At 38.8% G+C, this 26,617-nt stretch overlaps 2 protein-coding genes across 8 annotated transcripts in view; one reads left to right on the plus strand and one right to left on the minus strand.

Annotated features, from left to right (window-relative positions):
- The first annotated feature begins 562 nt into the window (after positions 1 to 562).
- On the plus strand, positions 563 to 5,770 carry fbxo16 (F-box protein 16). Of its 4 annotated transcripts, none has more exons than XM_026318170.1 (9): positions 563 to 699; positions 1,021 to 1,169; positions 1,863 to 1,898; positions 2,025 to 2,231; positions 2,348 to 2,512; positions 2,687 to 2,952; positions 3,918 to 4,029; positions 4,465 to 4,702; positions 5,321 to 5,770. In XM_026318170.1, the coding sequence occupies exons 2-9, from the start codon at positions 1,074 to 1,076 to the stop codon at positions 5,374 to 5,376; spliced, it is 1,176 nt and encodes a 391-aa protein (XP_026173955.1). In that variant the 5' UTR covers positions 563 to 699; positions 1,021 to 1,073; the 3' UTR covers positions 5,377 to 5,770. The 4 variants fall into 4 exon arrangements, with proteins under 4 accessions (XP_026173955.1, XP_026173956.1, XP_026173957.1 ...); XM_026318171.1 differs by having other exon boundaries at positions 564 to 699; positions 1,072 to 1,169; XM_026318172.1 differs by having other exon boundaries at positions 572 to 699; positions 1,051 to 1,169.
- Positions 5,573 to 26,617, minus strand: part of fam49a (family with sequence similarity 49 member A) — a 29,226-nt gene continuing 8,181 nt past the window's right edge. For 3 of the 4 annotated variants that reach the window (XM_026318174.1, XM_026318176.1, XM_026318175.1), the window contains exons 2-12: positions 18,381 to 18,430; positions 13,741 to 13,820; positions 11,120 to 11,241; positions 10,747 to 10,852; positions 10,296 to 10,432; positions 10,106 to 10,183; positions 9,600 to 9,716; positions 9,207 to 9,286; positions 8,775 to 8,901; positions 8,588 to 8,658; positions 5,573 to 7,963 (exon numbers count right to left, since the gene is read on the minus strand). In XM_026318174.1, coding sequence (XP_026173959.1) covers positions 7,900 to 7,963; positions 8,588 to 8,658; positions 8,775 to 8,901; positions 9,207 to 9,286; positions 9,600 to 9,716; positions 10,106 to 10,183; positions 10,296 to 10,432; positions 10,747 to 10,852; positions 11,120 to 11,241; positions 13,741 to 13,810 — 972 coding nt within the window. In that variant the 5' untranslated portion in view covers positions 13,811 to 13,820; positions 18,381 to 18,430 and the 3' untranslated portion in view covers positions 5,573 to 7,899. Of the gene's footprint in view, positions 7,964 to 8,587; positions 8,659 to 8,774; positions 8,902 to 9,206; positions 9,287 to 9,599; positions 9,717 to 10,105; positions 10,184 to 10,295; positions 10,433 to 10,746; positions 10,853 to 11,119; positions 11,242 to 13,367; positions 13,453 to 13,740; positions 13,821 to 18,380; positions 18,431 to 26,617 lie in introns of those variants that run through there. The other variant, XM_026318177.1, reaches the window with a different exon arrangement.

The following is a 26,617-nucleotide window of genomic DNA, read 5'->3' on the forward strand; positions in this document are numbered from 1 at the left end:
AGTGAAGGCAGGGCTGCTCTCCCTCTCTTTATCTTCTCTTCGTTGCGCGTGACCGACCCGCCGAGCACGAGCTTTGCTATTATTGCAGGCCCCATTTATACTGGACCTACAACACTACTGCGACTGCTACCACTTATAATAACAATAATTAGAAGTTGAGGTAGCCTTCATACAGTTTTGCATACCTCATGTTTTAAAAATACATGTTTAAATATATATAAAATATATATTAATGCATTCATTTCAGCAGGCCTGTCAGTTTGGGATGACTTTTGTAACATGCATATAAAAAACATATTTTCATTGTCCAAAATGTATGAATCATAGTGTCATTTAAAAGTATCTGCGCTGTAAAACAGATGTTTGTATTCGAAGCAGATGGTCTCTATAAAATTTGCAGTGTCAGGCCTTCTGCACCACATTTGTCATAATTAGAGCCAGCACACTCCACACTAAACACACTCCACCAAGGTTTGCTTCGCAGCGCCCCCCTCCCCCTGTGTGTGACAGCCTGTAACAGCCACTACATGTAAGGAGAGTGCACGGCATGTTACTATGGAAACAAGTAAACCGTGCACAGGGAAGTGAGCAGAAGTAGAGAAGAGAGAAGGAGAGTTTAGTATATGGACAGAGAGACCAACAGAAGCATGCACACAAACAGAAAGTGTGTTTAGGAGCTGGAGTTCTTTCTTTCTGATGGTGAGTTAAATACCAGAGGGGTGTGTTGCATAGTGCAGAGCAGCAGTGTCCTGGTTTGTTCAAATAATACTGCAGTTAGTGTGTCTATGTGTTAGACTGGACTTTGGGAATGTTTATAAGTTTCCCAGCTCTCTTTGGGTGAAAGGCAGGGGTACACCCTGGACGGGTCACCAGTCCATCACGGGGTATAGAGAAAAATAATAATAAAAAAGAATTAAAAAAAATATGACAAGGTGCCAAGGTCATCAAATGGACTTGTTTCTAAGACCACCTATTTTAAGTGTGATAAAAGCTGCTGTGTTATGTAACTTAATGCTTTAGGATGCCAAACAAACCTTTTGAACACATTAGCTTCACCCATCTGATACCCAGAGATGCCACATGCACCGAGCTCGGCCACAAATGGTGCCAAGATGCAGACCAAACTTAGCACCTGGACTCCTTTGAACCACCCGTCGGCCAACAGCAAGGTAAGGTCAGCTTGTCTGTTCTGAAACGGCCAAAAACAAGTTATTAGGAGCCACAATACAGAGTCAATCTGTGGGATATATGTCTGTAGAAAATAAATGCAGCACTTCCACAAGGTTCCATTACAAGTCATGCATTCAAAACATATTGTATCAGGTACTCTTTCTGCATCAATACGTAAACAGTGGTTTGCTGCCGTTTTGACATTCCACCACTGGAGGTATATTTGCACATTTTTTGTTGTAAAAACTGTTATCCCATATTAAAGATGCTGTAATTGCAAATAACCAGTGGTGGAAGAAGTAATGAGGTCCTTTTTATAAGTAAAAGTAGAACTACAACTATGTAATAATACTCTGTTACAAGTAAAAGTATTAGCATCAACGTCTACTTAAAGTAGCTATAGTAAAAGTACTCATTGTGCAGAACGGCACATCTCACATTAACGTATTTTATATTATTGGATCATATTTGTTGATGCATTAATGTGTTGATCACTTTAATGCTGTGGATGGTAAAGGTGGAGCTAATGTTAACTACATACTGTACATACTGCTGGGTAGCTTGTGAATTTCTGAGGATCAATAAAGTTTAATGATCACAATGACTAAAATAAATCACCACAGTGTCAGCTACAGATATTGATGATCAGCGATTGTAATTGACAGTTCAGTTTGATGTTATTCCTTCCTCAGGTTTTTGAAGAGAGGCGATGTCTTCTGGCAAAGTGGGTAAGCTGAGAGCAAACAGGTTTACCTGTTAGTAACCACTTTGTTCTTCATAGAGTTCATTTTCCATCCATGTCAATTCAGCTGATCTGCTGCACTTGACCTGTTACATTTTTTCATTGCCATCAGTTCGACAGGTGGTCTGACAGCCAGAGGAAGGCTGTGCTGCAGGACTTTGTGCTGAGCTGTTCAGTGGAGCAGCTCAGCTTCCTGAGCCTCAGTGTGAGCAGACGGCTCCCCCTGCAGGCTGCAGATTTCACTTGCTTACTGCCCAGAGCCATCAGCCTCTACATCTTCTCTTTCCTGGACCCACGCAGCCTTTGTCGATGTGCCCAGGTACACAAACAGACCATAATATCCGCCTCCAGGCTTGTTAATATTGATGACCTAACAAATACTTAGCCAGCTGAGAATTCTGGCCTGAAACACTATTTATTTAAACCTGTTTTAAGGTGAGCTGGCACTGGAAGAGTATAGTAGAGCTGGACCAGCTGTGGATGCCAAAGTGTCTGAGGTTTGGCTGGTGCATAAACTTCTCCCCCACACCGTTCGAGCAGGCCGTCTGGAAGAGACAATATATCCAGACCGTCCAGGAGCTACGACCTACCCCACCGCAGGTCAGGACATCAGATCCATAAATAGCTCAATGGTCATACATTATTCTGTGCTCAAGGCTTTGCTCTCAGATATCTCGTATTATGGCTCAGGACAACCCTGTATGTAGAACAAAATAGAAAACGGCATTAAAATGCACTAAAACATTAATAAAAATTTTCATTGCCCACTTGCAGGCTGTCTTATCCCAACATTCGTTTATGGATCCAGTTGTAACACAGACTAGTAGTAAAAATGAAGAGGCATCAGAACTGGCCTCCCTCAGTGAGGAGCGTTCTGCATCCACCAACCGACAATTTGGAAGCAGCTCCAGGATGGGAAAGAGAAATGAGAAGCAGCCATGCTCACCCATACCATGGAGAGATTCTGATAGACATCCAAAAGACACGATACGCTTCAACTACCTGGACAACCTGGACCCCACGGAACAAGCCCTGGCTGTGTAAGGCTGTTTGATGGAGTAAAATGAGCAAATTATAGATATCAAGCAACAACATCAGCATCCACTGCTAGAGAATTAAAACATTTCAAATTGCAATGTCATTTTGGACTTTAAATACATAAATTAGCATTAATAATAAAAGCAGCCACACAAAAGGCAATAACTCCCACCAAACCAGCACAAAATCCTCTACACACATTTTTGTTTCTCACTGTAACTATTCCATGAATTCACCTCTTTAACAGAATTTATTTCTCATTAAGGTTTCTGTCATTTTACATAACAGGCACCGTATTGTTTTAAAGCAATAGTTTAATGTTTTGAGGACTACCTAAGAATAGTTCCCAAAATACTGAACTATTACTTTAAAATCTGACAAATAGGAACAATTTAACGAGGAATTAGTGTTTGTTGGTTCTTAAGTCATTTTGTTTACAACTGACTTTATTTGAAAGCTGGAAATCTGTCAATTAGACAATTAGCTATTGTGTGTCATGTGCAAAATGATTATTAAAAGTTACAGAAGTTAAAGTGAATAGAGCACATTTAGAACATAAATTATTAATATACTAACTCTCAATCACATTGACACAAAACTCAGGCTCCAATTTAAAAGTAATACTAAAGATCAGCAGCCACAAATTCAATTAAACTCAGTTTTATTAGTATAGCGTCAAATCATAATACAATCATCTCAAGCCCCAAAAATAGACCCAACAAATCCCTTATGAGCAGCATTTGGCAACAGTGGAGAGGAAAAGCTCCCTTGAACGGAACAAACCTCCAGCAGAACCAGGCTCAGTTTGGGCGGGCATCTGCCTCGACCGGTTGGTGTGAATATGAGATCAAACCATAGACTCCAGCTATTAAATATATGGTGTAACTATTTGAAATAGCAAAGCAGGGCAGATCAACTGAAATGTTCATCCTGTTGTTTCACCCGCTCAATGACAACGTCTGTGCAGGCAGATGAAAGGCAGAGCCACCACCAGCTGCACTGACACACTGAAGCCAGACGGCAGGAGCAAGAAAACACTGTCTGAGGCGAATTACAAACTACGGAAAGCCAAATCGCTGGTAAAGCACGCTCCTTCATCATCAGCACCATAACCCCACTGTGACTGTGACCTCCTTGTCTGAATCAAAGGGAGATGATAAACGTGCAGGAGTCTCTGGAGACTGTGCAGCCACCAGGCATCATACATAATGGAGCAGCGTTTACACAGAAATGCATGTTAATGATGAGCAGCTCAGAGGGGGAGGTGACAGGGAAAGCCAAATTATGCTGATGTTGGTGTATGAAGGAGGAGGAGGAAAGGGTGAGATAGAGGACACTGTGGCATTTATTATTTATTATGCAGGCTTTGGTGAACTCATCACACATTTATTCTAATGTCTGGGCAATAATATGAAATATACTGTAACACTTACAATCATGCTGAATTCAGTCCAGTTAATGTTTATCAGGGTAACCCCAGTTTTCTGAGGACTTATGTCTTTCTCCTCATTCAGATGTTCCTGAGCTCCAGCTCCAAACCTCACCACTCTTCTCTCCCTCCACACCATCCTCCCCATCAGGCTCAAACCCAAACCCAGTGTGGATCTCACAGTGACGACTACGCCGCCAAGAGCCTGCTGCGCCAGGCTCAGTGGAATGCTGGGATACGTCCTGGGCCGGTGAGGTCAGCAGTGCCCCGGCTGAGTGTGGAGGCCCTGAGGGCGTCCCAGCGCTCACACCGCAGTGTTCCCAGTAAGTAATCACTGCTCCCCCACTCCTCTAGGCTGAATATGATGTAACCACACTGCAAGAAATGCATTAAAAAAAAAAAAAAAAAAAAATTCTGTGATTTTGCACAAAAAACACACACCGTGACACTATTAGAAATATTGTTTTACTGTATGTCATCTAAATGAAGACTTTAGTCTTTTTAAAACAAAGTGTTAGAAGTCACTGCAGGATATGGATAGAAACTGCAGCCTACAGTATTTTCTAATGAGGGCTTTTAAAAAATACATGTTAGTGCAGGATACGACAACTTTCCAATACAGAAAACAAAAGTGTTTTACCTTGTGATTTTTGAGAACATTTATTTTCCTGAACTAACTTCAAAATAACTCTATAAAGTTCAAATGGTCTCCTTATTATTGTAGTCACTAAATTACCATAATTACTCTGGTAGAAGAGCAACATTTTGGAGTCCAGTTCTTATAAGATCTTCATGCTAATGCTGCTAATTGTCAGGTAACCTTATATGACCACACCGCTTTTCTATATGCAGTGTGCATTACTTCGTACTAACTACCTACCATTTTGATATAAAAATAATTTTATTTAGCTAAGTGAATATTATATTATGACCATTTTCAGGTACACCACTGTTTGAGGGTCAGCCCTGGACAGTGCCTGCTTCACACACACAATGATGGAGAATGATGACGAAGGCAATTACAGCTGAAGAAGAAAAATTTTAAAGGGTCTGAACAGGTCATGTTAAAAAAAATGTCATATCCATTTAAAAAGGCAACGTGCTTATTTCTTACCCAGTGTCAATTGTAACATAACTTCATGCTGAACTAGTATTTGTTGTGTCACCTATTATAAATGAGAAAACAGTCTGTATAAGAAATGTACCACCTTTATTATCCAATCCACACATCCCATTCAGTATGTAACACAAAGCCAAAGCTATTTCTATAAACATAAGTTTGAACTCCATCGCTATTAAACAGTAACTGTCAGTTTAAGACTGAAACAAACAAAACAAAAAAAAAAAAACAACCTAATTTTGTTTCAGTAATCAAAGCAACATATTGCATTCAACACACAGTAGCATATCTTGGGCAAAGGGGGAAACTTTATGTACATCAATCATGACATGACAGGTGACTTGTTTTCACATCAGTAAGATGTGAAATATTGGTATCATACATACACCAACCTTTAAGTCTCATCCAGTTTTCACTCATTGCATATGAAACATTACATCCAACGTTCACACACACACATATATACATATATATATATATATTACTAAATACAAGAGGATAAAAAGAAATCAACAGAATGTGTGGCAGACACCTGACATGTTATTTAATGAACGTGTTAAAGAGCAGGAGTGTGTATGATTCAGTATACAGTATATATGGCTTCTGAAATAAAATGGCAGTAATGCTGTGATGTGGGTGTTATGTAAGTCAATTTTGTGCTCCATGACAAAACACAGACATTTCAAATGTTCAGAGAATACTTATTTTAATATGTTGTATAGTTAAATTGAATAAATCTGTACAGTTATTTATGTAGAAATGTGGAAATAGAGAATTTGACTAAAAGTAACATATAATAACAGATGTGGATATTTAGTAGATGATCTATCTCAATGATTGGCCTTCAGTAATTACAGTGAAATGAATCACGATTTGACTTGAAGCTATACAGTCACAGATGGGATTGTCTGACCCTGACTGCAGGTTAGTAGCTGCTCCATGTTTAGGAGCTGAAGGACACTCAGGAAATTGTCTTGCATAATTGTTAGAATGATCTGAGTTTAATGCTGCTTCTTTAGGCCGTAATGATCATATACATGTAGGCTCAATTGCTGAAAGTTCTCTCTCTTACTTCAAATGTCCAATTTAAGGCAAATCTTGACATGTACATTTTTATCAACCATGAATTCTAAGGCTATGAAATGCTTCTGGTGCCATTTGATGGGTATGGCAACAATAAATACGGTTTAATAAACTTAAATGTGGCTTTAAACACAATCAAAATCCATATAAATTATAAATATAAATTATTTTACTTGGGCTTAATTAAACCAGAAGGCTAAACAGATTTTTGAGAGAATGGAAGCTTCTTCTGTTAAAAAGCTTTTATTTAAAATAAAGGTTTTTATGGGGCATTGAGTTCTGCATCTTCTGTTTAATAAAAAGCCACAACAAAACTCATTTAAAACATGGCAGAACACACAGATATTATTCAGATCATTGCCACAAAATAATAAATGAAACATTCGGTGGATTGATTTGATTTTGTGATTCATTATCATGGCCTTTGATACAACAAAATCTCTAAGTTAAAGCAAACTTTGACATATTGGATCTTACTGAACGTGCAAAGTAAGTTTTTATGTTCACAGTGGATTTATTTTAATAGTTGCACAAAACTGGAGTTTGAAAAGAAAAATACAACAAATACAACAGCTGACTATAAAAACTGAAAACACCCAAATGCTTTTAGCAAAACTGTTCAATCCCTTATCTTCTTTCCACATTTAGCCCTTCACTGCAACAGGAATGTCCATTTAACATTAATTTCTTGTAATTTAATTTCATTGTTTGGAACTCATATGAAAACACAGGATATGTCACTTGTTTTAAATACCTGTTGATTTTAAAAAAAAGAAAAATGCTGCACCCTGAATTAAATTAGAACCCGTTTGAATTTATTGTCACTGAAAGATATTTTTCAGTTTGAGTAAAAACTGTGTATTAATTCCATTGTCAAAAAAAAGATTGCAAAGATTTGTTAAAGGACATTTGCTGCCTTGTTTATTTATTTCCAACTGCTGCTTGCAAAGCTCAGTTATATTATAAGGCTGCTAGGTATCCATCATTTGTGCTTTGACAGCTGCTAAGAATAGAGGCAATTCATGTGATTCTTTCATATTTTTTGCAGAGTACAAATATATGTCCTGCAGGTCTTAATAACTTGGAGGGAATGACTATGCAAATACACACAAGTATTAACATCGAGTCTTTTTAAATAATGTAAACATATACATCTTATTTGAGGTCAGAACATTGATCCTCTTCATATCTATTTATATATATATATATATATATATATATATATATACATATACATATACATATACATATACACACACACACACACATATATATATATATATACATATATATATATAAATAAAAAAAGAACAGATATTACTGGAGCATTGTCCGGATGTTCTTTGGAGTGGACTCATCATTCAGGTGTTTTGTGGTGAACCTGAGGAGAAACAAAGGGTGAAGGGTATGTCAGTGGGATTTTAACATCAACAAAAACAAAGTGGCAGTCTGAGGATCCAAAGGACTTATTTATACTGAGGACCCTTATCTCTTTTTCCCTGAAAAAAAAAAAAACAACAAACAAACAAAAAAACAAAAAAACAACAAAAAACATATGGTCTGATTAATATGGTCTGAAACGAGAATATGGTCTGAAACCAGTTGTTTGTTGAGAACAATAAATATGAAATGATATGGAATATAAAAAAAGACACATATAAACCATAATCTTAATGCTTATATTGAAGCTGCCAGTGGCCAAATGTTTGTCTATAGTCAGTGTCTTACGAAATTCAAGGCATCCATGTGGTTAGAGGTGTAAACACACCCAAACATGTTTAACACATACTAATAATAAAACTGAAAGTAAAATGAAGATGTGAAGATTTCTGGAACACATCACTGACAGACACAACTTTTCATAACATCTGTTGCTAAGAATGAATAAAAAGAAATGTGCACAAGATTTCTGGCCATTATTGGCAATCCATCACAGAAATACTTCTACTGTACATGCTTCTAGCAAAGTGCACAACAGAATCTGAACGGAGTGAATGCAACCTACTTGAGGGCGTTCAGGAGCCCTTCTACGTTGTCTGCTGGCTGGTCCTTCAGGACTTTTATGCAGCCTTTCATCTGAAAACACAGAAATGTGAGCACAGGAACTCCAGAGCTGCATCCAGAAACAGATCCGTGACCTGAAGGGCAGTCATTGTGCTGCTTATATACAGTTATGTATGTGTGTCTCTTACATCTATCTTGGAGGACTTGTTGAAGGCACCATTGGGGTGGACATGGTCATAAAGGATGATGACACCAACCATGACCCTCATGCAAAACAAAAGTGTGTCCTCACTGCTGAAACGACTTGAGTATTCTCTACATACACAATAACACAGGGAGACAGGATCAGAAAAAAAAATGAGATGGGTAACCAGGAGAAGAAGCTAAACTTGGCAAAGTTTTGGGAATCAAGGTATATTATCTTATGAAGGAATCAATTATTGTCAAACTGCTGCTGCAACACAAATCGCCATCAGAGGATGTAAACTGCTGCAGTATTAACATCTTAATGTGAATATGCCACAGTGAGGTCCTTCTTCTCGTAAACCTGTATGCTATCTACAAGCTGCCAAGTCATGTAGCGTCCTGCATGACTATGTGTGTGTGTTCAGGAAACTCACGGTGTCTCCAGCATGACCTTACACACACTGGCCATGGTGCTGAGACAATCTGTCGTGTTCTCCAGCGGCAGAGTCTTGTTCTACAGGACACACAGACCAGAAGCATCAGAACCAATGGCTGCTTAATAGCATTAAAAAAAAAAAAAATACACAATTTCGTAAATCACAATACTGCTTTTTGAGGACTGTGTAAATCAGCAGAAATGTGTGTATGAGTTGAGTGCAAATCATGTTTTGCACACGTCACTGTTGCATATTTTACTTTAAATTGACAACACAACATGGAAATGAGTTTTTAGAGATTTTTGCAAATCTTTCTGACAACAGTATTTCTCACTTTAAAGTGTGTCATACCCAAAGGGACGACAAAGACAACTGTGGTGGCATTCTCACCTCTGTCACAAAGTTAGTGGTCGCATTGCTCAGTGTTTTCAGCATCGGGGTGGCCTCAGCATAGAACAGCGACATTCTGTTGGCCATCTCGTTGTTGACCTCATTCTCAATGTCCAACTGCAGGTGCAGAAACACACAATACAGATGAGTAACATGTGTCAGCAAAGGAAGAGCTCATGTATCCCACATTGGTACTTCCATTAAACATATTACACAGAGGCAGAATCCCTACACTGTTGGAAAATAGTGAAAGTAGTGGTATTTTTTCACATACAATCCACTTGTGACACTTTACTACAGCCAATGTGGTCTCTTAGGTTTTAGGTTTAGTTTGTTCTGTAATTGTTTCCTCTTTTGGCATAAGAAAGCACTGTATATTTTAAATATATACGTCAAAGACTCCTGTGAGTCAGATATAAATATATGGATTAAAGAACCTCAGGAAAAGCATATCACCCTTGCGATCTACTATGGATCTAAATGTTTCTGTTATCTGGACAACTCACATTCATGTTGTTTATCCGGTTTCGACTGATGGTTCTTCTGTAGTAGCTGAAGTCGTTCTGGATCGCAGGAATTCTCATCTGAAGGAAAACAAAGAGAACAATGCATTTAGACATTACTTGTGAATAAATGTACTGAAGTGTACTGCTCCGAAGTGTGGCTGAAATTAAGCGCTCGGTGTGTCCTGCAGACCTTGAGTTCATCAAAGCGCAGAGTGAAGTGTAGGATCTCGGCGAACTGCTTGGCCAGTGCCTGCTCCCTCTCCAGGTGCTGAGTTGGTGTGAGGGGCGGACATGTCAGGGACTCCAACAAACTCTGCAGAGCCTCCTCTGGAAAAACCCACACAGACAATATGTCAGCTGTTGTGTAGGTGTCGGACTTCTCATATAAAAGCCTGAAAACTATTATTAATACATCAGACTTCATACATTAATATAAGACAGAAGAGAAATTACAATGACATTTTTTTTTTATTAATCAAAATGCCCACTGTATTTAAGGACAACCTGTTTTGCTGCCCTGAAAATAACACGGTGTGTTTCATATGTATTGAGGAAACTAACTGAAAAAGGTTCTTTTCATTCTTTCAATGTGACGTCACATGACACAGAAGGTAAGTTAAGACATGTTACACTGAGCACACCTAGTCTGAGAGAGAAACTGTAGAACTTTTTGAGTTTGATGACCAGTGGGCAGACCGAGTTCCAGGCTCGCTCCTGCAGCATGAAGTCGTTGGGGTTTTGAATCGCCTGACGAAAAAAACAAAACAAAAAACAAAACAAAACACACAACCACGTCAGAAAACATCCGTCAGCCAACCAGAATACCATGTGTTCTGCAGACAGGGTTTGATCTTTAATTTATTCTGTGGCACGTGTAGGTTTAACTTTTAATTGTACACCACCTGAGCAATGACAGAAAACTAAATTCACCACTCTATTCTGCAGCATTTTTTTTTTTTATAAACAAGACAAGACGTGGGAGTGCTATGATTTGCTTGTGGTGGTGTTCCTTACATCTCTGATTTCCTGGCCGGCTCCTTTGTATGCCTGCAGGCCAGACAGGATGCTCTCAGAGTCCTGGAGGACTGAGTTCACTTGGTTCCACACCTCTCGCTCTCCTTCTGTTGGCTGTGCATCTGACACAGAAACACCCCAGGATAATAGATAGGTAGCAGTCAATGTGAGCACAAACATATTTTGAAATAATTCTTGCCTTTTCACAACAAGAATCAATCCCTCTGGTAATTGCTAAAAGATTTAAGTGCAGCAGACTTAATGGCATTTATCTGAAATTTGCTTTGCTGCTGTAGAACCACATGTTTGATGTTGATGTTTTTCCATTAATGTGAAATGACTTTGATGAAAAACAAATAATGACTATTTTTAATGCTCATTAAAACACTCACTACAGGAATAAAGGTAGGCTGAATGTTCTTGCCACTAAAAAGTAAATCAATATATCTCTATTCATTTATATTTGGAAATTCAGTGTTTAGAAGATAAGCACAATAAAGAAACCGAGAACAAAAACATTCAGCACAATGAACTGTGCTTGAATTAAAGGTAAAAGCTTCAGCTACCTTTTGAGCTTTTAGCACATACAGTACAGTACATCCACATACGAGTCCATCAACAGACACCCATCAAACATTGCTGCCCCTGGGCTTTAACAATAAAGCCTTTAATTTGAAATGCAAACGATAAGTGTCTCCTGAAACATATCAACTGTGCTAATACAACTGTAATGTCTACATGAGAATTGAAGCACTCTGTTGTAGACTGAAGGGCTCCAGATCAGTTTCATAATGATAATGTTTCCACACCACTGTAACGGAATACACTGCAGCTGGATGCACGTACTGCATCCTGCCTGGAGCTCAAAACACTAATGTTAATGCTGTTGTAACACTAAGATTGATATCTGGGTGCATTTTAGGCAGCAATATTTGAAGTCTGACTATAAAAGAACTAGTATGGAGCTAGACAGTCTAGCTCTAACTACAGGGAAATACTTCAAAGAATAGGTTCAGGGTTCTTCAACCTGGTTAAAACAATTCTGACATGCCCACGTATGTGTGAAATTGTTTCAAGACTGACTTTAAAAATCCCAAACCTATGCTTTAAGTGTGTTTGCAGGCAGTCTAATCTGGATCATAATACTCACGGTGTTTTACTGCACAAGCATGAATGAAAGAACTATATATATATATAATCATTTAAAAAACATAATTCTACTGTACCAGCAACATACAAAAACTCATGGTTATAACAAGAATCCATTGCTTATGCCTCAATAAGAACATCAGTCATTTGCATTGTTGTGCAGAAACTATGTACCTTTACATATACAAAAAACTGGGGGCCTGCTGGAATACCCGAGGAATATATTATTTTAACACTATGTGAGTTAATGTAAGCTTTAGAAATACATCTTCAGGTGTCTGCTGGAAGCTAAGCTTCTCAGAGCACAGGCTTTGGCTGACATGACCGCAGAGAGTGGAGCTCTACAAAAACAGCTCTAAATATAGAGCATCACTGACATTAACACTCTGTGTCTGGGGTCTGTTTTGCATTTCAAACCCTTCCACTCCCATCATTTCCTCTTTGCTGAATAAACAAAGCCTGAGGTTGGCTACAGTGTGAGAGCAGTTGAAATGCCACAGTGGAGGCGTGTTTTTTCTGTAGGAGGTTTTAGAAAGAGACCGAAGCAAATTTATTTGCAATCTTAGAAAATGAGCTAATTTGCTTGTTTTCATTTTGTGAAGCAGGGCAGTAATGTAGTTGATTTAATGTTTTACTGCAGTAATGAAACATGCAGGAATGTTTTCTATCTTAACAGCATCATATAACTACAAAAAAGATAAATGTGCAGGAAGAGAAACAAGGCAAATGTTTCATAAATTACATGCCTGATTAGTAATGTGTTAGTAGATACATTAGGTGTCTGTCTTATTATACATACAGGGGCATGCACGCAGACAAGTTAGTAAAAGGCAAGCACTAAAGGTCAAGGGTCTTCTTCAACTTAGCATGTGGAGAAGAGAATTCCTACTTAAAAACCATCCTGAAATCAATCATGAATTATAATAACAGCCTTCAGAGGCAGCATTGGAAATTTAAAAGGGGAAGGTCGACAATTCAATAGTTGAATAGGCTAACCCTTGACCAGTCAGAGCACCCAAAGAGAGGTTAATGGAAAATGAAACAGGGATTTGGATAGGAAGATTGGCTTAGCACAAGGACAGGCATAAGCTGAGCTCACTTTCAAAGTCAAGGAAAAAGTTTGGCCCCTGTTCAAGCTCTGTGCAAGTGAGCACTTTTAACAGATTCCCCATTTGGTTTCTGCAAGAGAGAAAAAAGAAAGAGAAAGGAAGAAAGGTATGTGTGATGTTAAGAAGTTGTCGACACAGTTACGTGAACAGAGACAGGAGCTGAAAGACCAGGAGGTCATGAGTGGGTGAAAAAAAAAAAAAAAAAGCAGAGGAGAAAAAGACAGGAGCATAAGCAGACTCCATTGTGGCTTTGTCATCAGAAGCAGAGACCTGCTGACAGAAAGGAAACAGCTGAGCCAGTTACACCTTCCCGCTCTCTACATATCTCTCTCCATCCTTTTTTCCTCCCTCTGCCAGACTTACTTTCAAAGTCCAGGAAAAAGTGTGGATAGTTCTCTATTTCCCTTGTTAGGACTTTTAGCAGGTTACCCATTCCAGCAAACCTGATGGTCAAAATACAGTGGTGAAAACAAACACATACATAGACATGAATACATACATTTTTATACATAATAAATTCAGATGGTAGTTAACTTGAAGTAACCATGACAATCAAAATACTTTATGGCAAGCTAAAAATGTCAATACTTAAATATGACTCATCTCTAACAGAGGTTGTTTCTGTTAGCTCTGACTGACAGCAGAATAATTCCCATTTCAGCCACATTTACAGTAATGATTTAACCTGTGCAGATTTTATCAACTAATGTCAAATCATTTTTACAAATATGAAGAGAAACTAAGTATTTTTTAACTGTGAATGATCTGTATGAATTTTTCAGTATGGACACATGACAGAGATTCAATTAATTGTAAAGAAAAATTTACATTCTAGTGATTTCACATGCAAATTATACAAATGGATTTTCCTTCCCATTGTGCAGCTGTGTGTAGTTTAAGATTGATAAGAAGGCTGCCAAAGCAAAATGTCCTCTAAACCTTGCTGAACAAAACTCCTGAGTTTCTGAACTAGTTTCTTTTTTAGATAAAAGCATATTGAAACATGGCCAAACACAGGATGTAGTCCTAAATTGCAGTTAGACATTATATAAGTTTTATTGGAGTCAAAAGGCAGTAGGTAGGTAGCAATTTTCAGGGAAAGGTCTACCTCCTCCACTGTGGAGGGTGGTCACAAACTCTGTAATCACTACAGGCTTAAATGTACAGTCACATAATATGAGGCTATGATTACGGTAAAATAGAGAACGTCATAGTACATTATGGGGATGCATCTGGGAACAGTATAACTTTGCAGGGTTCAAAACATTTTCACAGGGCATTACATTTATGTTGGGTGGGAAGCCAAAGCTGTTATCTGAAGGTGATCTAAAAAAGGAAAATTCAGATACAGTCGAAAAATGGCCTCAACACTGTTTTAGAGACTGTAAGTTGTAGTTGTGGATTCATATAGTACAAAAAATCTACAAGAGCACACAGTGTTTTCCTCTCACACACAGAAATTCAACTTCCCCCGACTTAAGTCAGAGTGTGAAGTGACAACAAAAGAGACACTGTGCTGCAGTGTGCACATGATAATCACACTGCATTGCTCTGCACAGCCCTCAGCAAGCTGTCGCCTATTTTCAATCACACTTTTCATTCCTCAGAAGTCATAAATTCATATATATATGTGACAATCCAAACAAAAACTGCCTGTTTCCTATTCCTACATTACCTGTTTCAATTTTGGAAAAATCATCCTCCTTAAAATTTATTGTATTTTTTTTTTAAAATTATTATTATTATTATTTATGCAGCTACAATTAAATTTTGAAAACTCAAACATCTGCCAGAAGGGGGCAGTGCAAGCTTAAATTTACATTTCACCGGCAAGAATTAAAGTTGGACTATTCCACTGTCATGCAGGTACATGTGCTGCAGCAGCCTTGTTTTTTCAAGGCAAACCCTAACCTACAGCTACAAGTTAACCAAACTGTATAAAAAGTGGCAGGCAGTTCTGCCACAGACAAATGTCAAAGGACCTCTCAGTAATATCTATAGGAGTTTCATTTTCTTACAGACCACAAACCATGTGACAACGAAACTCTAATAAAACTAATGTAATTCTTGGTTTTAACATTCTTTTCATTTATGACATTTTTATTCTAGAAAACTATGTGTCACAGAACAAAACACTAACGATGATATTAATCATTTGTCATTTCCAACACAATGGCAGAATGACTTTAAACAACTTCCAGAGAACAGAGTTAAGACTTTGAGTCATAGGGGTGTGTGGAAACACACACAGTAAGAGAGTAAATTAGTTTGTGAACACTGGGGAGTGTCTGATTGAGGTGAGGTCATTCAAAATGTAGCTGCCTTGCATTCTGGTATATTAAGATTATTGTTCACGAGGAAAAAAACGACTTAGAGCAACACATATCATAGACACACATAGAGCCGAATATCAAATGATCTAAATTCCTGTATGCAAGCTACAATGCAGCAACTGGGCAACACATAAATATTTCAAACTGTTTCTAACAGGAAAGAAAATTCAAGGAAAAGCAGGGGAGAAAAACAACTGTAATGATAATGATTTCATCACAATCTGATAATTTTAAGCAAGTAAACGATGCCGGTGTATGCAAACTCAAGCCTCTAGCAATATACTCTGACAGTTAACTTGTAGTTATACTGTTTTTTTGCCTGCTGAAGTAAACAGTCCATCTCCAGAAGTTTACACTATCATTTTTTGTCTCTCAAAAAGCTAAGGAGGAAATTAAACAAACAGCCAGTAAACCTATAGTCGAAACAAGCTGAAAACAAAATATGTACTCATGAAATGCAGAATGTTCATGTTACTTTAGTGAAAGACAGAAAACATGATAAAAACAAATAGTAAAACTATATATGTGGTGAAGCCCACAATCCTGTTCTCTTCATTCTCTCCTGGTTATTTACTGAGACCGACTTATATTATTTGGTGTTGTTATCACTGGCATCAAGACGTGTGTTCAACCCAGGTCAGTCGATGGGATGGGAAGTTAATGTAATGCTATGAACAACTTTCAAACAGTGAAAGAGTGAGAGAACAACAGAAATCGGTGCGTGTGCACAACAAGGTGTATGAGGTACTGAGGTGTATGCACAACAAAACCTGAAACTTTAACTCCATCTGGAAATTACATAACGTAATTGTGCAGGCTGAAGTCTTTAAAAGGTATATCTACGTGTCACTAAACTGTGTCAGGACATGGGCAGGTTGAATCTATGTTCATGTTTATGCATCTTCTTAATGCATAAACATTTGACCCTTCTGTCTTAATACCAGACAAGGAAGGAAAAACTATGCAGGGAATTTTCTTATTTGCTTGGTTCCTCTTTCACAACCACTTACCTACTGGGCCAAGACTGAAAGAGGGAAACTTTGACTTTCCTCTTTCCAATAGTAACGTACAGCTGACCTGGGTCCAATTAAAAGGGGAATAACACATATATTTTACCATATAAGGGGATATTTTGTGAAGAATGTGCTGAGAGTGCATTAGTGTATATATGAGAGAGACAAAATGCATTTCCCTTTGTAATGCCATTAACAAGAAGTTCATAAAAAAAGAAACCAAAAACAAAGTTATCTCGACACAGACAGACACAGACAGACACAGACAGACACAGACAGACACAGACACAGACAGACACACACAGACAGACACAGACAGACACAGACAGACACAGACAGACACAGACAGACACAGACAGACACAGACAGACACAGACAGACACAGACAGACACAGACAGACACAGACAGACACAGACAGACACAGACAGACACAGACAGACACAGACACAAATAACCTTCCCTGGAACAGGGATGACAAAATACCACTCTTTCAAATCTGAAACAAAATTCAGCTTCAAATCTCCCTAGACATCCAAATGATGTTGAAGCTACCGTCACATATTGGTGTGACTGGGGAACTCTATCTTGATCAGTGCAGCATATTACACTTTTGTGGTGCCATGAGTTATTCTCAGTGACAGAAATTCACTGTCACTGAGACTTGAAACCCCACTGTCATCTCAGAACGTTAATTTAAACATTCCTCTTGCTTCAAAGAAACATGACAGTGAAACCGTGCTGCAATCCTAAAGTTAGTTGTGCTTTATAATTACTCTATGCATTTAAAAAACCAAAATGAGTGCCACATAAAAACTGCTCTTCTTGCTGTCTGTGAGTCTGAAACAACCTCTGTTGAGGGAGAAATCCTCCTGCGGGCAAACCAAATCCGTCACTGTTTGATAAATAGAATTTGGCATATTGAGAAGTATAATTATCTGATGTCAATATTCATTCTTGTGCTTTTAACATTCAACAGGGACAAATAATCAAATACCAGATATTAGAATTTATTTGTATCAGTGAGATCCATTTCTTAGTCGAATCCCTGTTTAAGGCGCCCTGTATTGCTATGAGACAGTGTTTTTACAGATTAGTTTCCTTTTTTATTTTTAAAAAGAGCTCCATTAGGTGGCAAAATACACGTCGTGCTGTTGGTTTCATGCTGTTCCTCCCCATTAACTGTTTGGTGGTAAATAAGAATATGGCAAATTAGCATAAATGGATGCAAATACATTTCTAAACAGATTTATGTTTAACCCTCTAAAACATTTATCTGGCCATAATGTTATGAACACTATGTACTCCTATTTCCAGCTAGAATATGGCCAACCTACCAGTCTGTTCAGATGACACTATCAGTGTGCAAACTTGCATCAAACTTAAATAGACAATCTCTGCTGAGCAGCACCACATCCCAGAAAATCATCTTTCTCTGTACACCACCTGAGGACAAACATTTCAACAGCCTCCAAAGGAGAAAGTTTTAGGCTGATTGCAACAAGTGCAGACTAATCCCTGTGATAATCATCTAAATCACAGCACTGATGCTGGGCCGATGTGCCTCAGTGGCAGCTTAGCGTGCGGTTTTACTCAGTCATGACTACACTAGCCTGAAATCCTGTTTTTTTAAGACTGTGTGTGGGATGTGTCATGTACCTTCTCTGGTGGAGGACCTTGGGTTAATGTTTATATCATCCGCTTTCTTTCTGAAAAGAAAAGAGAAACAAGGATTTCATGTTAAAATCAATATGGACTTAATCAAAGAAAATGCACAGCATGTTTTAAAAATGTGTGTGTGTGTGTGTGTGTGTGTGTGTGTGTATCCCCCCCTGTGCACTTCACACAACTGTGAAGTGCAGGTACAGTATTAACTTTCCACATTAACCAGCTTCCCCCTTTCACTTGACACATGAGAGATACAAGCCAACACATACGACCCTGCTCCCATCACAAAACACACCACTGAATTATTCACCAGTGAAATCTACACCCCTGTCTGTTGTACAGAAAACTGTCTGCTTCATGTTCACTGGAGTATTAAATGTCCTGTGACAAGACGTGGCTGCTAACGGTCACTGGGCTGCGTTGTACCATAGCTGAGTCCAGGAAGATAGATGTGACATTAGTGCAAACTCTGGTGAATTACCCAGTTGAAGCTGGAAAACTGACTGGGTTATACCATTCACACATCATTCTGGATTTTTGATACAACTCGATAAGATACTGGCCATTTTTAATATAAACCCGTAACATTAAAATTTATTTTGATATTAATTAATTTATTTTTTTTGAAATTGTGAATTGTTTTTAGTTTTTCAAACAAAAACACACATATGGTGTGTCTTCTTTCCATAGTCCTCATCCATCTGTATTGACCCCCATCCCTCATCTGTGGAAGCTGCATGGTAATGGGTTGATGGGGAAAAAAAAAAAAAGAGGTGGGACGCTGTGGACAGACGGATGGACCCACAGAGATACCAGACACTCTCTTTATAAGTGCAGAGTGTTGTGTGGCAGCTCCCTGCAGTCTGACACATGAGCAGACTTCACCCCACGTCATGCTAGGTCCACAGACACACACTTCATGTGTCCCTTCTGGACCTCTTAGACACACATTTGCCAAAACACCATGTGGATAGCACAGACTGAGCTCTGATGAGAGCAGACACTTCACCATCACACCCACTTCCCTCATTACACATCCAACTTCTCTTTCTCCGCACCACAACTTCTTTATCCGAGCACTCTCTTTCTCCCCTCCCTTTATCTTCTCTCCTCGCTTTCCCTTTCTCTCCATTCCTTGCTTCATCTTTCTCTCAAACAGAGCTGGATTTTCTGTTTTTCCAACCAGCAAGACAGACAGATGTCACCAGGTACTCATTTCCACAGTGACACTGAAAATGATTAATTCAATTAGCCAGGAAGACCATTTAGTAAATCAGCCAGCAGACACTGTTCCAGATTAAAATACAGTCACACAGATTATCGATTCCTATTATTTAGCAGACTAAGCCACCCATTTAAACAGGCAGTCAGCAAATTAGTCAGTCAGTATATCTGTCAGTTATCCCAGCAGGTGGTAGAGCCAGACAGAGGAGGGAGATGTGTGCAGACTCCTAAAAAATAAACATGTTTTTTCAGGAATCGAGTGCAGGAAAGGAATTTTCCAGAGGCCCCACAGGAATAACACACGTAATAATACAGGCCTATCATGTCCCAACATCAGTTATTAAACACAATGGTAATAAGGTTGACTTAGCCCTGAAACATAGTGTTCAGAGCTGTAATATATATGAATACTGGGAGAGTTCGTTTACATGTATTTAAAAAAAGAAGGCAGCCTAAATGTCAGTTATTAAATAAACCTCTTAATTTTAAAACATAAAAAGAAGAAACAGCACGATTTCAGTCAGTTTATGTGACTTGTTCCTCTCAGAGGATGACATGTTTGAGTTAGATTTTGTACTGGGGGGGGTCTGGGGTGATCAGCTCATATATCAAGTCTGTTCTCACCTACACTCAGCCTGAATTGATTTATGTCTTCGGGGAAATTGTAAATGATCTTTCCTGAGTCTTAAACACATACTTTTAGTTAACTACTCCAAACCATATCCAAACCATAACATAGCTGACATATGATAGTGTAGGCATAAATAATTCAGAAAATCTGGGAGTTGTGCAGGAGAAACCCCAATGCGAATCTGTATTAAAAAGGAAAATCTGACTTCTTTTCCAGCATCAAGAGCTACCATGAGGGCGGTTTGTGGTCTCCGGACAGATTTTACCTTTAGTTAGTTTTATGCTTCTATATTACAGACAAGTGACCTGGGGCATTGTCCTTTACAAGCATCCACACAACCACAACCACAAACACATAAAATCCCATCATCATGAAAACATGAACAAGCTCCTGTTTAAAAGCTGTATCTGTTTCCATGGTGACAACAGAGCCATCCGTTAAAACAGAGGAAGCACATGAACATGACAGAGTGGAGCCCCGGTGGGGACGCACACATACACACTTTGTTCTTCAATGGTTTGCTGTTTAGAAAAGGGGAAGGTGTGTGATGAAAGCTGCTGTCACTTCTGGTTGAACGCCTGGCAAGGAGGCTGCCAAACCTACTGGGGGGAGACAGAGTGACAGACTGCAGGCGGGTGATGAAGACTGAAAGAAAATGCCAAAAATAATGCTGAGGAAAACTGAAGAAAAAAGAAATATCCCTAAGAAAAGGATCCTGTGCAACCAAACAAAATCTAAAAACCCGAATGCAGGTGCTAGTTCTGTGCCAATGCTGCCTGTATGTTGTTGAGAGCACAACTGAGTAGAGAGAAACTGCAAAGTGTGTTTTTAAATGTGAGCCACATGTGAATAGGAACAACTGATGTTAATGATGAGCTGAGAGGAATATGGGTCTCTGAGGTGCATTATGGAAAGAATCACACTCCCTACATGTGACAGGGTCCAAGAAATGCCCCACTTCAATGTTCTATGGCCACAGTTTACACAAGACAAATAGACTTCATATCCCACAGTTCACTGAGGTTTATAAACAGCAATCACAACCTATCCGCCTCCCATATCAGTTGTGTTTTCACATTGTGTTTACACACCCAATATTAGCCTCTAACCACAGAATACTCAAACATATTATCTAATGCAAATTTGCCCAACAACAGTTTGAAGTGTGGTTTTCCTACCAACAAAACCACAGTTACAGTCAGTGAACATGACATCTTTATGTTAGTGTTCTTCTGATGAACCCCTTACGCTGCCTGGAAAGGCATTCATGAACATGCTAGAGATAGCTGTTAATTGCCATCTGAGCTAAAATGAGTCAGTGCCTTTGTGATTTACAGTACAGAGTGAGTCATGAACACAATGCCCTGCGACAGGCGGAAAAATCTCAGGCCTATGTACAACAGGCGCAGGAAACTGCACTGGGAAACACTGATTACAACTATTACTAACTCTCTCCCCATAAGTGAAAGATGGAAACAGAAATTTGAGGATAACAAAATTATACAGTGGCTTTAAAAATGGCTCAGTTGACAGTGTCACACACACAAAAAAAAAAAACAACACTGTAAACCTCAGAAACTTACATGTTCTCTGTACGGTCAGGGTTATATCATACTGTTGTAGTCCACTCCACGTTTGCACTAGATACTGAGCTAAACTGTCAGTGGCAAAGGACAAAAATCAGTGAAGTACCATCCTGCATGTGTTTAGTGTGTAGTGATGGGAGAGTGATGAGCACAAGGATACAAAGAGACAAAGTCAGAGAGGGTTTGTTAAGGTTGGCAGCAGTAGTGGCTTTGTCCTAACTAATCTTCTCAGAGAATTAGCTCTCTGACAATACAGAGTCAAGGCTGTCACAATTGGAAACACAAAGCTTACTTGAAAAGGCAACAACACACAAAACAACTTAGGTTCTTGACATTTACATTGTGGAGATGCAAACTGTTGACTACACTCTCTCCCTATTGCTCAATCAAAACATTTCATGTCCTGAGGGCAGGATGAGGCCATGACGCACTTTGGATCAACATCCAGTGCTTTCCTTATTCTTAATTTAAATTTTCACAACCTAAATTAGTCTTAATTGAAATTTAACCCAGGCACCAAGGACGGCAAACACTTCAAAGACAAAACAGGGTTTATAATAATTACAATGGAAATGTCACAGAATAAAACAGGTAACACACATGCAAAGTGTTTCCTGCAGTTTGAGTGACAATCAAACCTTCCTGTGGTATATAAGCTGTTTGAAACTTTGGTGAGTGTTTAAGTGTTTAATTACAATAATTATCCATCGAGTGATTGGTTTGTTTTAGTTATAATAAACCTATAATTCATACACAAGTATTATTACTTTATTTGAGCATATAGAATTATGTTACATCTATAATAAAACCTAATGCACATATAATACTCTATAGTGATTTATCTAAAGAAGGTCACAAAAGGCAATATGAATCACTCAAAATAAATAAGCCACAATAAGAAACATGTACTTTAGACATTCATGTCATCCAGCATTCACCTGGAGACAAAAGGCCTTGGCATACACCCTGGATAGTGTGACAGCTCTTCATCTACAATTGAACCTGTAAATCAATTATTTACATGAATGAGCATCATATCCAGCACTGGAAAAGGCACATTTCCACTGAGACTTTGGATCACGCGAGGGGAATTCAGGTGCAAATTTGTGAGTGAGTGAAAAGAAAGCACAAGTCCCAGGTGAGCCCACCTTTGGCTCATATCCAGCTGGAAGAGAAACTGCATACACAGACTATGTACATGCATGTGCATGTGTCGATGGCAAAAGCCGGTCCCCTACTGCAGAGCGAAAAGCAAAGGATAGCATGAGGGAGTGACTGAAGAAGGGAGGAGGAATGGAGACACATCTGGCTCAGTACAATCTACCTTCTCCACACTCGCTCTAAGGGTTCAAACAAGGGTAAACCCTCAATGGAGGTTCAATGGGGTGGAAAACTTCAACCCTCTCATGTGTAAATGTGTGTGTGCGTGTGTGTGTGTGTGTGTGTGTGTGTGTGTCAACTCTGGAGCATCTATCTTCTGTTCTGCATAGCAACAGATGATGAATGGATGGATTTGTAACAGCCCAGTGAGCTCTGGGTGTGGAGATTTTAGAAGTAACGAGGGAAACAAAGACATCAGTAACCACTAAGATGTGCTCATTCAAGTTTTGCATGATAGCAAGTGCCTACACTTTGTATTTATTGTACAACATCAAATGCATAATTTTCTCTGAAACTACAGCACTCTCTCTCCCTCAGTGCTGTCCTGATACTGAACTGGGAACTGTATTAAGTTCTTGTTTTGTTATGCAGGTAAAGCTAGATGGAGGTATAATTGTACAATCCTATTCCTGTAAACAGCACAGTTCCTCTTCACTGAATATGACTACTGTCGAAAGAGATTGGACAACACTAGTGGACACGATGTACACTGACCGTGTGCTCCAACTTGGTGTTGCAGTTGACGTCTGATTTTGTCCTGTAAACTTTATTACAAAGGTCAGTTTTTTTTCCACCAAACCCTATTTATGCAGCTGTGAAACATTGTTTTAGTCAGCGAAAGTGTTATTAACTCACTTACCATAGTGGCTTTGAAACCAAAAACTTTACATTTGAATCTTTAGGTACATATGTGAGAATTGAGTAACATGCATGAAGCAGTAAAAGCATTTGTAGCATTTAAGGGGATAATGATTAAAATATTAGCATTAATGTTAGAATTCCTAAAACACAGTTTGTATTGTCAACACTGGAAGTAAGTCTCTAATAAGGGGATAAAAAGTATGATACATAACAGAATATATGAAACACTAGTAACTATCTCTGGTAAAAACACAATGTTGCCACTGTTTTGAAATTAAACTATTTTGTTCTCTTAAAATAAAACCCATAATTTATTTAACATTCAGTCATAACCATTATTTAATTGTTATGTTACTGACATAGGAGCTCACAAAAAACAATTACAGATGTAACAGGAAATGTTTTTTTTCTCTACATGGAAAACCCAAGCCAGATTAACCTGATATGCATTTTCTGGAATCAGGTTCCAGTTTGCTTCTTCACACTCCGGTATCTACCATATTGCAGCACCTTCATCCTACCATTGTCACGATGACACAGAAAATTAGGTGATACTCACTGGTGCATTCCCAGGCTGGGTCAGAGCCCGTGGTGCTGCTCAAAAATCCCAGTAAATCCCAAGGGGAGGAAAATGACCACCAGCCAAATACCTCTACACTCTGCCTGTGTCTGGGAGTTTACTTGCCACTGTAGCAGTAATCAGACATGGGAATCACAGTGTAGCTCAGTATCTAGTGAAAAATGACTTCAGTTAACTGTTTGCTGCCATTTTGATGCAGCAAAATCCAATTCTTTAGATGAGGGTGAAAGCTTTAGTGAAGCTACAGTTTGAAACTAGCAACCACCAAAGCTGAGTGTGATAGGATGAGATCCATCTATCTATCAATCATGCAAACATGCCTCAGCAGATTAAATCTGCATTTTCTTCCTCCTTTAGTACGTATATAACACTACGTGTGCATTTATGATGTGAACTAGTTGGTATGGGATGTTTTGTGTGGTATGAACTTTTAAGCCAAATAATCATAGCAAAATAGCTTAAGGCAGTCTAATTAGAGGCTACGTCATGGTACATGCAGAACACAAATAAATAAGTGGGTGTTCCCCTAGAGAACTTGGCAATGGATCAACTGTTGACTATTAGTTAAAACATGCTACTCAGAATAGTCATGCATGTAAGATCAACATCTTCAGTACTGCAGGTGTGCAAACATTCCTACATCCAATGTACTGATGATGATAATCTGACATATTAAACTCATTCAATTTTTAATGTATTACCCATAATTATATTTACTACAAAAATGTGAACTATTAGCTTTCATTTAATGTTCTCTTTCTCAAAAATGGATAGAAGGAGAAACTGAACTGTGACCCCAAAACTGTGTACTGAACCATGACCATTACACCCACAGGTAGTCGTGGTACTTTTCTTTTAATATTATTGCTTGACTGGATGTCGACTCTTAAGACTAATTGAAACTTTGTCAACACGATGCTATAAAGACGGTGATGTTACTGTACATGGCAAGTCTGTGAACATCTATCCTTGTCAATTTGTTCATATGTGACTGGGTGGCAGGTTGCAAAAAAACAAGCAAAACTGGTCAGTAACCACCCCAGTAGTACTTGTTTCAACCCATTTCTTATGACAGGAACTTTGTATAAACCAAAGGAAACCAAAATCAACAATGATGACTCAAAATAACTACTGTTTGGGAATCTCTAGGAAAATGACTGGCAAGCAGAAACAAACTGTTTAACTACCACTGCCTTTACAGTATCACCGCAGCACATTTTATATGGACAGCTTCTGTTTTCCCAACTTACTTATTTTCACTGAACATTCACATCCAAAATTCTATAATGAAGTTGGCCCAATTGTTCCTTGTCCCTAAGTAAGTGCAGAGAAGCTGTGGGGAAACCATTAAACCCAAAGTTGTGACCTTTGTCCAGGCATAATCTGGGCATGTTCACTATAACAGCCTGCTGACTGTTCTGTTTTATTGTTCTTTTTTGGCAAGCACTCTCAAACAACAATAACAACAAACAATATTAAGGACTAAACAGACTAGTTGTGCATTTGGTCGCACAATTATCATAAAAACTAATGGGAGAACAGATAGAACTTGGCACTAATGCAGGAGGATTACAGGTCCTATCAAACTAAAAATACAAGCCCATACAAAACTATGAGGTACTTGGAGAAAAGTGGTCACCAAGTGGCATATGGCCAATCTCTGTTCAAGTTAAGCCCATTAACTACAGGTCTGCCAAAGATTTAAAATAAATAAATAAATAAATAATACAGCCTGCCACTTAAACAAAAACAACACAATTGGCCTTGTGTCTGCATCCATTTTTAAAATCCCTCTGTTTTGACTGGCCGAGAAAACAGGCCTTCAAATCGGGTTAGGAGAGCTGTGTCTCCCTCCGGCTCCCTTTGCTGGAGCAAATGTGACAGCAGGGCATGTTAGGGGGGTTGAGCTCAGCTCCAGGGAAGGTTGGCTGAATTTTGCCCTAATATGGACACAGGCTGGGGGGTGGTGGGGTGGTGCTGTTGGAAGGCAGGGGAGAGGGTGGACTGGGTGGAGAAGGGGAAACCTGCCCAACACCACCACAATGGCAGCCTTGCGAAACTCAGACAACCTCCCATGGAGCTGTTATATCGTTGACTCTCGTTATCCTCCCCTCTTACAGTCTACTTCACATACCAGCACAGGATCCAGCTGTTTCTAAATGCTCCACATGCATACTGAACACCT

Source organism: Mastacembelus armatus, chromosome 24, assembly GCF_900324485.2.
Source record: "Mastacembelus armatus chromosome 24, fMasArm1.2, whole genome shotgun sequence".
In the NCBI taxonomy this organism is placed as follows: Eukaryota; Metazoa; Chordata; class Actinopteri; order Synbranchiformes; family Mastacembelidae; genus Mastacembelus; species Mastacembelus armatus.